The sequence below is a fragment of the Clytia hemisphaerica genome, unplaced genomic scaffold (genome assembly GCF_902728285.1).
Source record: "Clytia hemisphaerica strain Z4C2 unplaced genomic scaffold, Clytia hemisphaerica genome assembly, whole genome shotgun sequence".
NCBI lineage: Eukaryota > Metazoa > Cnidaria > Hydrozoa > Leptothecata > Clytiidae > Clytia > Clytia hemisphaerica.
In genome coordinates this window covers 246,226-260,933 of record NW_027103633.1, presented here as the reverse complement: position 1 = coordinate 260,933, position 14,708 = coordinate 246,226, and the positions used below count along the sequence as shown (strand labels likewise).

Genomic DNA, 14,708 nt, shown 5'->3' with positions numbered 1-14,708 from the left:
AACACCAATGGGATTCGTGGAGTCTAATGGTGTTGTACATTTTTCTAATGTCAGTATGAAAGCCGATGGGATGGATTGTCCAACGGATGAGTATTTCCTGGAGTTTATTGAGACTATTGTGACCTTTAGCCAGTAAATCGTTGATGCTAAAGCCAGTTGATGTTGGGTGTGATCCATCGAAGACGATTCTACAAGGAGTTGTGACAGATGAAGCCTTCCATACGACTCTCCAAGGTATGAAGTTGTGGATCGATGTGTCCTTGAGCATTGATTGTTGTTGAGCATTAAGATTTTCAATGTAGTCCACAAAACCAAGATCTTGAAGTTTTGCTTCAGATGAAATTGATTTCGACTTTATCTGATGGAGAGTTGTTGAGTTTTCGAAGCTGTTGGTGATATATCTTCAGGGCGATGCTCTTGTTTGGTGCCAACTTGGTGAGAGGGTCTGCAACAAAGGGTAGAGTTGCAGTGACAATTTTCGTATCAGGGTCGATTTTAACAGAAGAATCAATGATGTTCTGCTCAATTCTTCTTTGATGCTATTTCCTCTGGGATGTTTGAATTCTTACAATCGTTGCATTCTCTGCACTTGATGCACCGATAAGATATGGTTGAACCAGTTGATTCTATCTCTTCGAATTGCTTGATGGGATACGATGAGTAAGAAAATAACTTGTTGACATCTGGATTCACTTGAATTCCAGTTCGGTACAATGATAATTGATCACTCAAAATCCAAGGAAGTTGGTTTGATGAAGAATGTTTGATGAATTTTCGTGAATATCTCATGAGGTCCTCCAATAACCCCACGACCACCATCTTGGTTGTTGAAAACTGATTCATAGATCGTCAGTCCTGACGCAAGTTGATATACGACTTTTGGGTGATATCGTAAATAGCTAATACCAACCATGAAGTGGACATCTCCTCCGATACTTGAAGGTACAGATGGAAGTTGAGTTGAACAATGATCGGATGAGTGGTAGCTTTGAGCAATCTCCGTGTAAACATCAGTGAGTGGATACTGTGGAAAGGTAGCGGTTATCGTATCAAGTGATATGCCATTGAATGATGCTAAATTGCCATCGTGCATTGGGATTTCGACGTTGAAGGTTCCAAATGACTGCAATGATGTTTGACCAACTCCGCCGATGGACGTAACTTGGGATGACATTTGTGTAGCTCTTGATAGGCTTGATTCAGTCGGTCCCAAATTTCGTCTATGTCATCTTGAGTTTTGACACAACTCAGGGCTGGTTCCTTCAGATAGTTATTCTTGAGTAAATCAGCAAGTAGATGTTTCGGAGTAGTTTTGAGATGTAGTTTTTCAAATTTTGACTTGAAGGTATAAATATCGATACTATCTGAATATCCAGAAAATTTCTCAAGTTTAATGTTCAGGTTCGATTCAGAAAACAACTTTTGCTTATAGACTTGACGGTCATCGATTTCTTTGTTGAGATCTCTGATGTACACAGATTTTGATAAAGTCAAATGATCATACCGTTCCAATAGACATTGGATTGCTTCTGTAGTAGTTTCATTGTTGGTTTCAGCTGAAGAGATGGATTCAAGACGTTTTGAAGTTTCATTGACTAAGTTGGTATGTGATGATAGATTTGATTTCATGTCCATTAACTCCTCGTTGGAACAGTCTTTTGGTTGGCGTGAGAACTGAGTAATAAGCTCCTCGATAGAATTTTTAGAATCCTTTATTGAGAATAGAAGTGATTTTTCCTTACGGTCAACAGCATCACTTTCCTGCTTTGCTTATACCATTTGAAAATGACGTTTGGATCTGGTAGCATCCTTGATGTAATCCTTCATCACGTTGAGTGTCTCTAGGATGGTTGTTGTCAAGATTGGATCGGGGGTTTCAGTAACGAGAGTTTGTTCATTGGAACGAATGGATTTACGTAACTCGATTAACCTCTCGATGACGTCTTTGTAGTCAGCTCCAGGTTCGACAGGATTTTCGTCAATAGTGTCAGCTACCTCCTGGATAAGGACTTTGATGTTGATTGCGGATTGAGATGGCATCTCGTTGAATGTTGATCTTGTTGAGTAGATTTGAAATTCAGTTGAAGACTCCTTTGACGTGGCAACTTTCTCGACTAGCTGCCCAGTAGAGTTGAGTATTTTGTAATCGATCCGACGAAGATTACGTCTTGACATTCACGTAAATTGAGTAACGTGAACAAGTTGATAATAAATTGAGAGATTTGACTGATTCAGTTGAAATAAGTTGAATGAATTGAATTGATTGAAACGTTTTGCTGCACGATCAGCGGTTGTTGAGATGGGTTCTGTTTGAATGTAAGTCCACGCACACACACAGACAAGAATTTGTAACGTTGATTGATGAATTGATATTGAGGTTCAAGTTCAAACTAAGAAATAAAATGAATGAAAATTCCTAAGTTTCTAATTAACAAAATAAATTGAGCCTTGAATTATAAATGTATTTGACAAGTAGAGCCTAACTTAACTTAACCTAAGGCCTGAACAGTCACTATGCAAAAAGAAACAAAGAAAACAGAAAAAGTGCAAACAAGAAACAAGAAAACCTACCAGCTGGCCAAGAATGTGTGCTGGAAATGTGAGCCAGTGAAAATACAAAGTTGAAATTGAAGTTAAATTCTGATTATTGTCATTTGTCATTAGTCATATTGATGTTGACTCTCTCATAGTCAACTTGTGACTGAGTAGCGAGTGAGAAAAAGTTGGCCTTTTTATAATAAATTTGATACAAAAAAACTAGTTTGACAAGATAAAAACAATGAATATATAACACTCTTGAGAAATCAAATGATAATTAAATAAAATGCGTGTGAAATAATTAATTACTAGATAATGACTAAATGACAAAATGATAATAACTGACAAAGTGTTTGAAATAATTGATAACATAGATAAATGACTTTTAAACATAGAACAAAACAAACGACGCATGAAACACGAGAATGCACAAGAGAGAAAAGACGCTGGGGACAAAAAGACACTGACAAAAACAAGACACTGAAAATTGAACTATAAAATATTTTTGCTTTTTTAAATATACTAAAAATTTGATGAATCACATTACAGAGTGGCCGAATTCTTTTTCCTCTTAGAGAGACGATGTTACAATGAAAGGGTAATTAGTCCTCTCTGGGTCCCTCTGTCTTTATCCTGGCTTGGGACAGGCTGACTGTCATTTAAGACAGTCAGGCGACATTACCCCAGCAGCCTGTACAAGATGACAACAAACTCCAGGTAGACTTATATTTATTTATTTATTTATTTATTATTTATTTATTTATTTATTTATTATTTATTTATTTATTTATTTATTTATTTATTTATTTATTTATTTATTTATTATTATTTATTTATTTATTTATTTATTTATTTATTTATTTATTTATTTATTTATTTATTTATTTATTTATTTATTTATTTATTATTTATTTATTTATTTATTTATTCATTTTGATAAGGTCAGACCAGGCCCAATTGATAGTTTAGTTTGTGTTCCCCGACGGACTCTTAAGCATTTGAGAGAAAAAATCTAATCCTTCTTTCCTCATTTTCAAGTGGAAAAAACTCTTGTCTGGGAGTTTGACAATCATTGTCAGTTAGGGTTAGGGTTGGAGCTTGAGAGTCATAACATAGGGAGCTGAAGGCCCTCTTGGGAGCATGGTAGGGTTGGGACAAACACTGGTAGGGACAGGTATCGAAGCATAAGGACGAAGACCTTTTTTAAGAGCACTGGTAGGGTTGGGGGTTGCATTGCTAGGGTAATATATCCGGGTGTGTAAAATACATGCTATTAATAGTTTTGAATAACGGAGTTCCGTTGTGCTTTGATGGCACAGTGGACCTCAATCTGGCTTGGTAATCACTGAATCTTTGCATTTGGTGGAATCGAATCCCATCTGGGTCAAAATTAAGGTTGAAACACTTTGAAATAGTCAGAAAACACAAGAAATAAGCCAGAAAAGTCACCAGGGGGTCAGAAGAAAGACTCAGAGACGATAGGCAGAAATGAAAAGTCTATGTGGGAATGCGCTATAGATAAGAGTTTTTATTTTCTTTTCATGTGACCCACCATCTCTGCGGTTCTTTCTTTATTATAAACAACATCCACTTCGGGCACAGAAACGCAAGAGGCACAGCTTACACCATTGTGAACGAGTGGTAAAAATGTCCCTGTGTAACCTATACTTAAAAAAACAATAAGTACCTAAAAGCAAAGAGTGGCGACTGTATTCCTTATAAGAACATGCAGCGAACGCCCAAATCTGCAAGTGTAATAGTTATTTTGTAATCAAGGTGCGTGCCTTTGTGCTATTTCATTACATTCACAGTAAGATTCCAGGATTGAGCGATGGCTCGAAGAATGGAGATTTTTGCTGGAAAAAAAAAAGGTTCCAATTTTAGCTACCGACCAACTGAGGCAACCTATTTTTTAAAGCTTCCAGGACACAAACGAAACAATCAATTGGGCCTGGCCAAAGTCAAAAAAAGCAGTAAAAAATACAACTTTGGTATTTTTCCATTTTTTGCAAAAGTTCCAGAAATAAGAATAAAGGGATAATAATGATAATCCAATACTATTCTGCAACATCATCAAATTTAGGGCTATCATTGCCTGAAGGAGCCAAATAGGTGGATATTTTTGGAACAGATACATTGATTTACATTTTAGGAAATATATTGATTTTTCAGTCAGTCATTTTGAAATTTTGCATTTTCGTGCTTTGTTGTGGGAAGAACAAACTTGGGTAGAATCTCCAAATTACCTTAAAATTCTTTTCAGGTCTAAAAGAAAAAGAACAAAAAACAAAAATGGTTGCTCAAACTCTCTTGAATTTGAGTGATAAGAAAGATGAAAATAGTGAACCAAGAATGACACCAAAAGTGTTGAAACAAATTTGCAAAACATTGAAATTATATCAAACGCCATATTTGAATGATGTCTTGTATTTACATTACAAAGGATTTTCAAAGATTGAAAGCCTGGATGAATACACTGGTTTGAAATGTTTATGGTTAGAATGTAATGGTATAACAGCTATCGAGAATATAGCACATTTAAAAGAATTGAGATGTTTATATCTTCAACAAAATCTGATCAGCAAGCTTGGTAATCTTGAAGAGTTGTCTAATCTTGACACTTTGAATGTTAGTAATAATTGTATCAACCTGATCGAAAATATATCTTGTCTTGGAAAATTGAATACGTTACAGATCAGTCATAATCGTTTGGAGTCGTTTGAAGATGTTGAACATTTATCGGAATGTCAAAGTATTGGTGTGCTTGACTTATCCAATAATCGTTTAAAAGATCCAAAAATCACAGAGATTTTCTCACTGATGAGTAACCTCCATGTTTTAAATCTAATGGGAAATCCTGTCGCCAAGGAGATCAAAAATTACCGTAAAAATGTCATTCTGAGCTGTAAAAATCTAACTTATCTGGATGATCGACCTGTCTTCCCTCAAGAGCGTGCATGTACAGAGGCTTGGGCACGAGGTGGTCGGGAAGCTGAGTTAGCTGAGAAGGAATTTTGGGTAAATAAAGAACGTAGAAAAATTCAAGAGAGTGTTGATTATTTACGTTCAATCCGTGAAAACGCAAGACGAAACATGCTACACAGTGAAAGTAAAGATGAGGGCATTGAGATTCTGGATATCAGCCAAGAAACGGAGGTTTCTGAGTCAGAGGAAGCTGAGGTATTATTTTATACTTTTATTTTTTTTGTGATCTTTTAGTTCCTCAATCGACCAAGTACAACGCACGGAGCTCTTTAATTTCAGGTAGATTTTCGTCTCAGTAAGGTCCAATTAGGAGGTATTTCTGTCACAAATTTAACAAAAATTCGATAAAATTTGAAGAATCTTGCCTTATTTGTTGTATAAGTCCATTTCCATCTGAAATAAAAAGTTTTGCTTGATGGACCAATGCGAATAGTACTACCTTTGTTTTGGTGAATTGTAAGGGACTTTTTGAATTAATAAGGGTAATGGGTAATGGCTTTATACAACCTTTGTTAGATATCTATAAACAATCCCGGGTAGTACCTATTGAAATCGTGTTTTTGAATTTGTAATGTAAAAGTTTTTACTTAACATTTATAATTCCATTCTGCTCTGTATAGTTCTTTTTCATTGTTGTAATTGCTGTCATATGATAAAATGTGTTCTAACCAGACTACGATGAACGGCTTGAAGCATTTTTTGTTTACATAGAAGGGTTTGAAAGTTACGATCAGACTAACAAGAGATATTTTGAAGAAACTTTAAATCTTCTCCTCTATCGTTTAGACGGCCGATTTTCGCCCTGCCTTTTCTAATTGTGGATTAAAGCCAATACGTTCCCCTCTTTTGACGTCAATGCAATGACTTCTTTCAATAAAGATTTTCCCGACTTTTGCCTACTTTTTACCTACTCTAACAATTAGAATATGTAGGGTGGAAAGTCGGACGTCTAAACTAGAGCTCAGGTTCCATTTCTGTTGAACCGAGTGCATTTCACTTCGTAAGACTTTGCATTAGCATGATCGATTGTTGAATATTAATCTGATATTTTGACCAAATTCTAAACTTTCTCCTCTGTCAGCTGTTCCTCCATTTCTGTTGAAATGGATGCATTTCACTTCGTACAATTTTGTAATTGTCAACCTTTTTTAAGACATAGTTAACTATTTTCGATTCCCTACGGGTAGTTTAAGCATGATAAATTATTGAATGTTTATCTGATAATTATATTGTTTTTTGAATAATGTATAGGTTAATGACGAACCAACATTACCAGACCTTGAGGATCTGTCAGATAGTGATGAAGATGACAAAGATGACATCATAAGTGCCACAAACAATACAACCTCTGCCAATGCTGGTGAAAATCGAAGTGATATTTTCATCACATCTCCATCAACATTATCCAGTGTTCAACAAAGACCTCTGACAGCTGATCCTATAATGCAAGCATATCCAAAACAAATGAAACAAAATATTACACCTGCGGCTGTTTCCAATGATAATGATAATACTTTAGGTGAGGTGATTTTCGCGGGAAGAAACTTTTTTCCATGCTTTGAATTTCAAAACCTATTTTCACATTTAGCAAGAAATCTTTCTTTTTAAAATAACTCTACAAGATTTTTAAGATCTAGTTGACCTTTCTGTATGATACGTAGGCCAATTCCTAGAAATTTCAACCACGATTGGAGACCTATGCTCGATTGATTGGTCTCTATGGGTGCTATCAAATGCATGGGTCGCGGCGCTTCTAAGTTCTTAACGATTGTATCAAGTTAAAAATGAGCGTGACATAACCTTTCCACTGGAATGGCCAACAAAGTGATCTCCCTTCTTGTCTATTTTCCCGATTGTCAAGTTTTCCATGATTGATAATAAGCTCTTACTTACTTACCTTTTAGATTCTGTTACCAGCCAACAGAAGTCCATGGATGAAACAACAACCGACTTTTTCACCAATCTTAACAAACTGGCCACTTTGTCACATCACCAAGTTTCTTCTTCACATAATGAACCAAAGACCGATTCAAATCAGGAGATTCCGTTCATCACCAGATCTGACACCAAACCAACCAACAATATGTCTTCAAGTGTTTTTTCAAGTAAGTATTGAGTGAAGTTCGGTAAATTCCTCAACATCAAAGAGTTCACAAAGGTTTGTTGAATAAATGAAAAAGAACGTTTTTCTTAAACCTAGTTAACCAAAGTCTTTTATCTGATTTTCTAGAGATTTAGAACTATAAAAGCACTGCTCGGTGTGGCTACTTTTGTGTTACAACGAATATAAATTTATGAATATAAGTTTCAATTTAATAACCCTTATATACACCCCTTTCTCACAGACCCGGTAGGATTTTTTCAGCCGATGGGGATAAAACTAACGGACTGAAACTCGATGGGGATTGGTATTCCAATATTTTTTATGCCTGGCGATTTAAATTTTTCGTTTTCAAATCAGAAAATTCGGTGGGGATGGGAAAAATAGCATAATGTTTATTTTCAGTGGGGACAAAAGTTGGAGGATTATTTTCGACAAGGGACGATTTTTGAACATCTTTTTCAGTGGGTCTGTGGGAAGGGGTGTCATCATCAAGCAGTTACTACATTTTTGTGATAAAGATTTCGGATTCGTCTAGATCTTTAGATGTGATCAGTAGGCCGTACCCATTGGGTCATTTCTTTAAATTCACATACGTATGGAGGGTTGACGAACATTTTCAAGCCAAAAACACTTCTTTGAAATGTGTGGATACCCCCAGGAAAATGGTAAAATTTTCAAAAAATCCCTTGGAAAATTTCTTTTCATACCTTAAAGTGACGTGACCTTAAAGTCTTTTACCCTCTGGAAATTCTAAAATAATTTTTTACCCCTTGGAATTCTGCTTGAATTTCCCTTTGGAAATGTTCGTCCACTCCAATGTATGGATATAAAATGGAATGACCCTTTGATTTTTCTTTTGCCATAGGTGTTGAAAGAACTCTTGAACCAAACATATCATCAGATTTACTCTTCATTTCAAACGATGAAGGAGATCAAGAAAAGAACACTCCTCTTGATAATGATGAGGATATCGAGACAATCGAATTGACCAATGAAACGAAACCATCACTAATAATCGAGGTAAGCTTGACTTGTTACTAGTATGTGGACCTTAATTTCGTACCAAATACCATTTGACCATATTTTGATTTTACTGATGGACCTAATGCGGACCTTTTTGGGAGCGCTACCAAAATCATAAAAACGTGAGCTAAAAGACTGGATACGAGTTTCTTTGGTATGTCTATTCTATTATTGAGGTAAAGGTATTCAATAGAGCTCAAAAAACTTTAAGTTTGAGAGAAGAGCAAATAAAAACAGAAAATAAAGCGACTGCCAGTCAGGAATATGTTGTTCAAATTAGCCGATCATCAGTTGTTTACAAAGATGGATTGGTTATTTAGACGATAGCTTATCGGTTGAATAACTGCTGATTGATTGCTTACATTTAGGTTCCAAATAAAGGGGAAAATCTTTGAGATTTTAATAAACAGGGGGACCTAATTGCCGGGGGGGTTGGAAATTGTACTTCTGAAAGCCCAAAAATAAGGTAAATATAGGCTGAAATCAGGCTATTTAGAGCAAAATAAGGAGCCTTCTGTTTGACAGCTGAAAATATTCTTAAAAATTAACAAGCGGGGGGGGGGTTATTTGAAACCTAAGAGTACATAAAATACGCTGAATTTAAAACTTTGAAAAGGGGGTTTAGATTTTGATAGAGTGTCATCCTATAAAAAAACATGATATAAAACAGGGGGGGGTCAAGCAGTTAGTACAAGACATCATGCCTACTAAGTGATTCTTTGGAGGAAAGAGGCCACACCACCACCCTTTGACAGTTAGTATGAAATATACTAAGTGATTTCAAAGGAAATTCACTAAGGACCACCCCTTAAAACCTATCAAACGAGTGTGATATTTACTTTTTGTCAAACCATGTTCCCAAAATTGTTTTGAAACAGTTATTGATTTGGTATGATGAATTAAAATGAATCAAAAATTTTATTTTAACACAACGCTGTACAGCGATATATGTACAAGAGTTTCAAATAACGAAGTACTTCTCAATTGATACAATAATGAAACACCGTAAACCAAAAACATAAACATAATATGTAGCGTTCAATCAAGGCAGAAAAAAACTTTTCTTAAGTACAGGGAATTACCCTACGAACATTAGGGGAAAATCAACTGACTTTTTTCTTTTATTTATCAATCTATAGTTAGGGAATTCCCCTGATATAGTGTTTAACTAAAGGGTAATACCAAACAAACTCCAAAGGGGAAGACTTAAATGTCTTAGGTTCTTTGATTTCTCTTATGGAGGGGGATTTCCCTGATTGCTTTTAGTATTTATTTTTAATATTTTTCTAGAAAAGGTAAAAAAGTAGCACTTAGTATTCATTTGTACTAACTGTTTTCCTAGATTTTTTACTTGACACCACCCTAGCAGTCACTTAGTACCATCAAGTACTAACTGATTTTTGAAAATTTTGTAGGTATACCACCACGGTACTAACCGGCATGATGTCTTGTACTAACTGCTTGACCCCCCCCCCTGTATAAAATGGATGATTATATAGCTCGAAAAATTGTGCATTTGGAAGTTAAATTGGGGATTTTAGATTTTGGTAAAAGAATAGCCATTCTCGATTTTTTCAATTTTTTTTAATCAGCTCGCAAGACCGTTATTTTAGTATACGATTCAACCTTGGGAGGAACCAAGGTTCCATGGGTTAAAAACAGTCTATTTGAAAAGGTTGAACATACTTCTTGTATTCCACTTAAGGTTTTATCATTTTCCGTGTTTTAGGAGATCGTTACAAAGAAGAAAGAGGATGGTGGTTTCTTTATCAAAGAAGCGAACGATGCCACTCGAAAGATGAACGAGGAAAGTGAATTGACAGCACCGTCGTCGCAACAAAAGAAGAAATTATTAATCCAAGAAATTGATGGTGTCGATGAAGATGAAGTTGATTGATTGAATAAACAGAACAGGATTAATCCGAGTTTACCATGGTCGAATGACGTCAAATTGCTGAATACTTTAATCGTCTTAATTTTCCCGAGATTCAATTTCGCATTTTTTGCGAATTTTTACCTTTTTTCGCGAAAATAAAAATCACGAAATTGCATGAGATTACTGACTCGCAAGATTAAATTTAGGCGAAATCTAAAACTTTTTTGCTATATGGGACAAAAATTGGCGTTTCAGGGTCATTTTTAACTAATTTTTGCGAATTTTCGGCGCTTAAAATTGATCCAAATAAAGTATCTGAATACGCTGATGAAATGTTTTTCAGACACTTTTTCTCATTGACTTTGGTAAACCAAGCTCAATCTTCTCTCGTGTAGCCTTTGGCATATAAAAAGTTCATCATCCATGATAGATGATAATGGATCAGAACTGTAAAGTGATTGTCTTCTTTTACAACTCACCTTCACACAATTCTTTTGTGTTTACTTGTAAAACCGGTATAAAAACTTCTAGGAAAAGGAAGATTTTTGCAATTGAGAGAAGTTTATAAAACTTTGGACGGGGTCATTATAAAGTTTTTATTTTTAACTCCCAAAATTGGAGCATAAGTAATTCTTTTCATAAATTATTTTGAGTGCAACTACTGCTTCGTTTCGAAACTATTACCGAGGTGATTATATCCCTACACTGGCGGATTTCGAACAATAAAGCAAAAACGTCGAAAACATACGAAGGAGTGCAACGCTCGTTAAAAGACAATGAAATTAAACCTCTTCCTCTGATAAGTTCAACATGGTCTAAAACCGCTCTAGAGCCTTCAAATGTTACTATTATAGATAGAGGTAAGTTTTTATGAACTCCTCTGGGAATCAATTACAATTATTTTGAACCTAAGAGTAAAGTGCAACTAACCTGAAATTTGATAGAAGGACAGAATGAAAATATGGTGATTCTTTCTCAGTCGTTCATCAATCTCAAAAATCTCAAAACGGTTATTTTTCAAAATCAAATTTGGTTTCAGGTACCTTTTCGGGGAAAACTTCGTAAGGGAAAATTTTCGTCACTTGGCCAAAATTTCGTCACTTTTCCCCGATAAGGTAACCCTTGTTGACTGTTACAGATATTGGTTTTAAAGGAAATGTCATTTTTATGTTATATACAGTTTGATGTAAATATTCATAGATATTCTGCTTAAATTATTTTAATTTCGTAAATAACAAAGAGTGATATATGTGAAAGTCTTTTGAAATTTGAATTTAAATCGGGTAAAATTGAGAAGGTGAGCCGACCTGATACCTCTTCTTTGCACATTATTTATTATTCGAATCTTCTGCCATTATGATAGTCCTCAAAAACGCTACCGGCTGTATTGGGTACGACAAAAATTCACCAAAATTGGTTCTTAAAAAGTTTGACCTATCGTCAAAATAAGTTTTAAATTTTAAGTTAGAGACCAAGGAGGCTTTCATCTCAACGCAAGAGATATTGGATTAGGCTTCTGCTCATCCTCTAGCGAAAAGATTTTTCATAGGAAGTTTATCTATAGAGGTCTACAAGTCAAACTAATATTGGATAGAAATCTCGAATTTTTGTGCATCTGTGTTAGTTAGTATCGATTTTTATGAACCCTGAGATTTTTCATTTGATTTTATTTCATGTGATTTTTTGCCATTTTCAAACCCTGTGACATAATTCTAATAACAAAATTTCCCTTCCCGGTCTTTTTCGGGGAGTGAAAAGTAATGAGGATGAGTAAAGAACAAGTCACCAGGGTTGGTAGCTAGGTGTTCAGGGTAAATTCCCACACATGTAGCTTATCGGGGGAGACTTCGTCGGGGAAAAATATTCGTCACTTTGCTGGTAGTTGGTAAACGCATTAAGCCCGGGGAAAAATATTCGTCACTTGGTCAAAATTTCGTCACTTTTCCCTGACGAAGTTTTCCCCGATAAGGTATTCGATGGGAAACTGGTCTCTTTTAGAGCTTTAACACAACCCTTCTCACAGACCTATTGGGAATCCTTCCCACTGGAAAAATTGGCCAAAATATCACTAATACGTAATAGAATCTTTTGTTTATTAAAATTTCGTTTGAAAAATAAAATCTTTCAAAATTTTGATGACATTAGCAGAAATTAGTAAAAAAACGAAAGAGTCTATTTTTTGCTGACGTAATCAGAATTTTGAAAATATGATTCGATTATGATGTCGAAAATTAGCGAAAAAACAATTAGGTTACACACCAGGTTAGAAACTACTTCATAGTACCCTTCATGTTAAGTCATTTGTTTGATCGTTTTCTGTCGACTAATGCGATCTAAAAATTATAATCTTTTTTTTTAATTTAAGGCATGCCATAACTTACCCTAGAGGGCCCGATAGCATAACGAAATTCTTTTGAATTTACTTACACTTTTAAAGAAAACGGACTCACTACACGTCTTTTTAAAGAAACACACTTTTAAGAAACATGAGGCTCAGAATGCCTGAAAACTAAGAAGCATGCTGAGGCTGAGAGTGAGAAAATAACATTATTTAATTCGGTTTTTTTAAGAACCTTCCAATCAAAACAAATGTTTTTTTTTCTTTGCATGAAAAATATACGGTGGCCGAAGAGGGACAAACAAAAGAAAAAAAGGAGGAAACAAAATAAAAAAAGAAAACAAAATAAAAAAAGGAGAAAACAAAATAAAAAAAGAACAAAATAACAAAAGAGAAGCAAAATGAAAAAAAAAGAAAAAACAGAATAAAAGAGACAAAGTAAAAATTAAAAAGTTATTTTGCGCATGCGTGCCTGCGTGATCCTCGAAGAAACTGAAAGTGGCGATCTAGTGTTAGGCCATATGTTTTTAATCTCAACGTTCAAGTAGGCGAATTATTGCCTCGTGTGTATGGACATTGTTAACGTATCTCGTTATGAGAGATTGCTCATCTTTTTAGAATTGCATTTCTTCTTGGCGTCCCACAAGATTCACAGAACATGCTAGCAGATGAACATGAAAATTCACCACAACAATCCGCATTTCAGCATCATTTCATGATTCTCTATTCTATGTTATTTTTATTTGCTGATTTTTCATTTTGTTTCATTTTTTTTATTTTGTTTTTCATTTTTTATTTTGCTTTTTATTTTTTATTTTATTTTTTTATTTTGTTTTTATATTTTTTTGATTTTGTTTTTTGATTTTTTGATTCCGTTTTTATTTTTTTATTTTGTTTTTTGATTTTGATTTTGTTTTTTGATTTTTTTATTTCGTTTTTATTTTTATATTTTGTTTGTCCCTCCTCGGTCACCGTAAAAATTAGCTGATTATGTCAAAAAGTTTAGAAACATGTAAGAAACATTTAAGACTCAAAAGGCCGATTTAACATTGAGGCTGCTTGGTAAAACTAGTTTCTTAATTAAAAAAAAGTGCATTAATTTAGCTAAATGCGACTTTTTAAAAGACTCTATCGAATTTTTCGGTCACGTGTTTTCTAACGGAATGAAACCCCACCCTACTAAAGTTGAAGCTATTCTTAATGCTAGGCAACCAGAGAACCAAAAAGCCTTGAGAAGTTTTTTAGGACAGAACTTTTATATAAAAAAGTGTAATTAAAATTCAAACCATATGAAAATGTTACATAGAAAAGTAATTTTTTGAGTTTTTTTTCACTTTTTTCCCCTCTAACAATTATTACAATTATTACAAATTGAATGATAAATTATAATCAAACTAGCATTTAACTCTCGCTAGGAATACCCTTCAGAGCATACTTTTTCGATCATCTCATAGCAGCACAATTCGGTTACTGAAGATCCATACTTTCGTTTAGTTCAACAGCTGCTCAAATAATCTCAGAAGGAATGAGAGTATGGTTAAAGTAGAAATTCATAATAAGATATAGAAAGCCAAAGTTCTCAAAATTATAAACCAAAAAAGATTAGATGCAACTACTCTGTCCTCTGTATATATGAGCCCCCCCCCAGCGGACCTTCGGTTCCCGCAATAATGCTAATTTTTTTCCCAAATGCACGCATTCACGCAATTTTTATTCACGCAAAGCTTTCTAATTCACGCATTCACGCAAGTGAAAAAGCCCATTCACGCATTCACGCAAACCGCTGGGAGGGCATATATAGACTATAATACTTTCTCTATTCCAAAAAAAGCTCACTTAGCATA

General features: G+C 34.7%; 1 protein-coding gene across 1 annotated transcript; it reads left to right on the top strand.

Annotated features, from left to right (window-relative positions):
• The first annotated feature begins 4,778 nt into the window (after positions 1-4,778).
• Positions 4,779-10,971, top strand: LOC136802613 (dynein axonemal assembly factor 1-like). The gene is made up of 5 exons (XM_067059365.1): positions 4,779-5,718; positions 6,775-7,042; positions 7,428-7,628; positions 8,493-8,647; positions 10,380-10,971. Exons 1-5 carry the CDS (start codon positions 4,831-4,833, stop codon positions 10,545-10,547), a joined length of 1,680 nt encoding a protein of 559 aa, XP_066915466.1. The 5' UTR covers positions 4,779-4,830; the 3' UTR covers positions 10,548-10,971.
• The last annotated feature ends 3,737 nt before the right edge of the window (positions 10,972-14,708 follow it).

What these genes read in the sequence shown, in the direction of transcription:
- LOC136802613 (XM_067059365.1), top strand. Translation starts at nt 4,831, where the DNA reads ATGGTTGCTCAAACTCTCTTGAATTTGAGTGATAAGAAAGATGAAAAT. An exon ending in CTGAGTCAGAGGAAGCTGAG is followed by an intron (nt 5,719 to 6,774) that starts GTATTATTTTAT and finishes AATAATGTATAG; the next exon opens with GTTAATGACGAACCAACATT. An exon ending in TGATAATGATAATACTTTAG is followed by an intron (nt 7,043 to 7,427) that starts GTGAGGTGATTT and finishes CTTACCTTTTAG; the next exon opens with ATTCTGTTACCAGCCAACAG.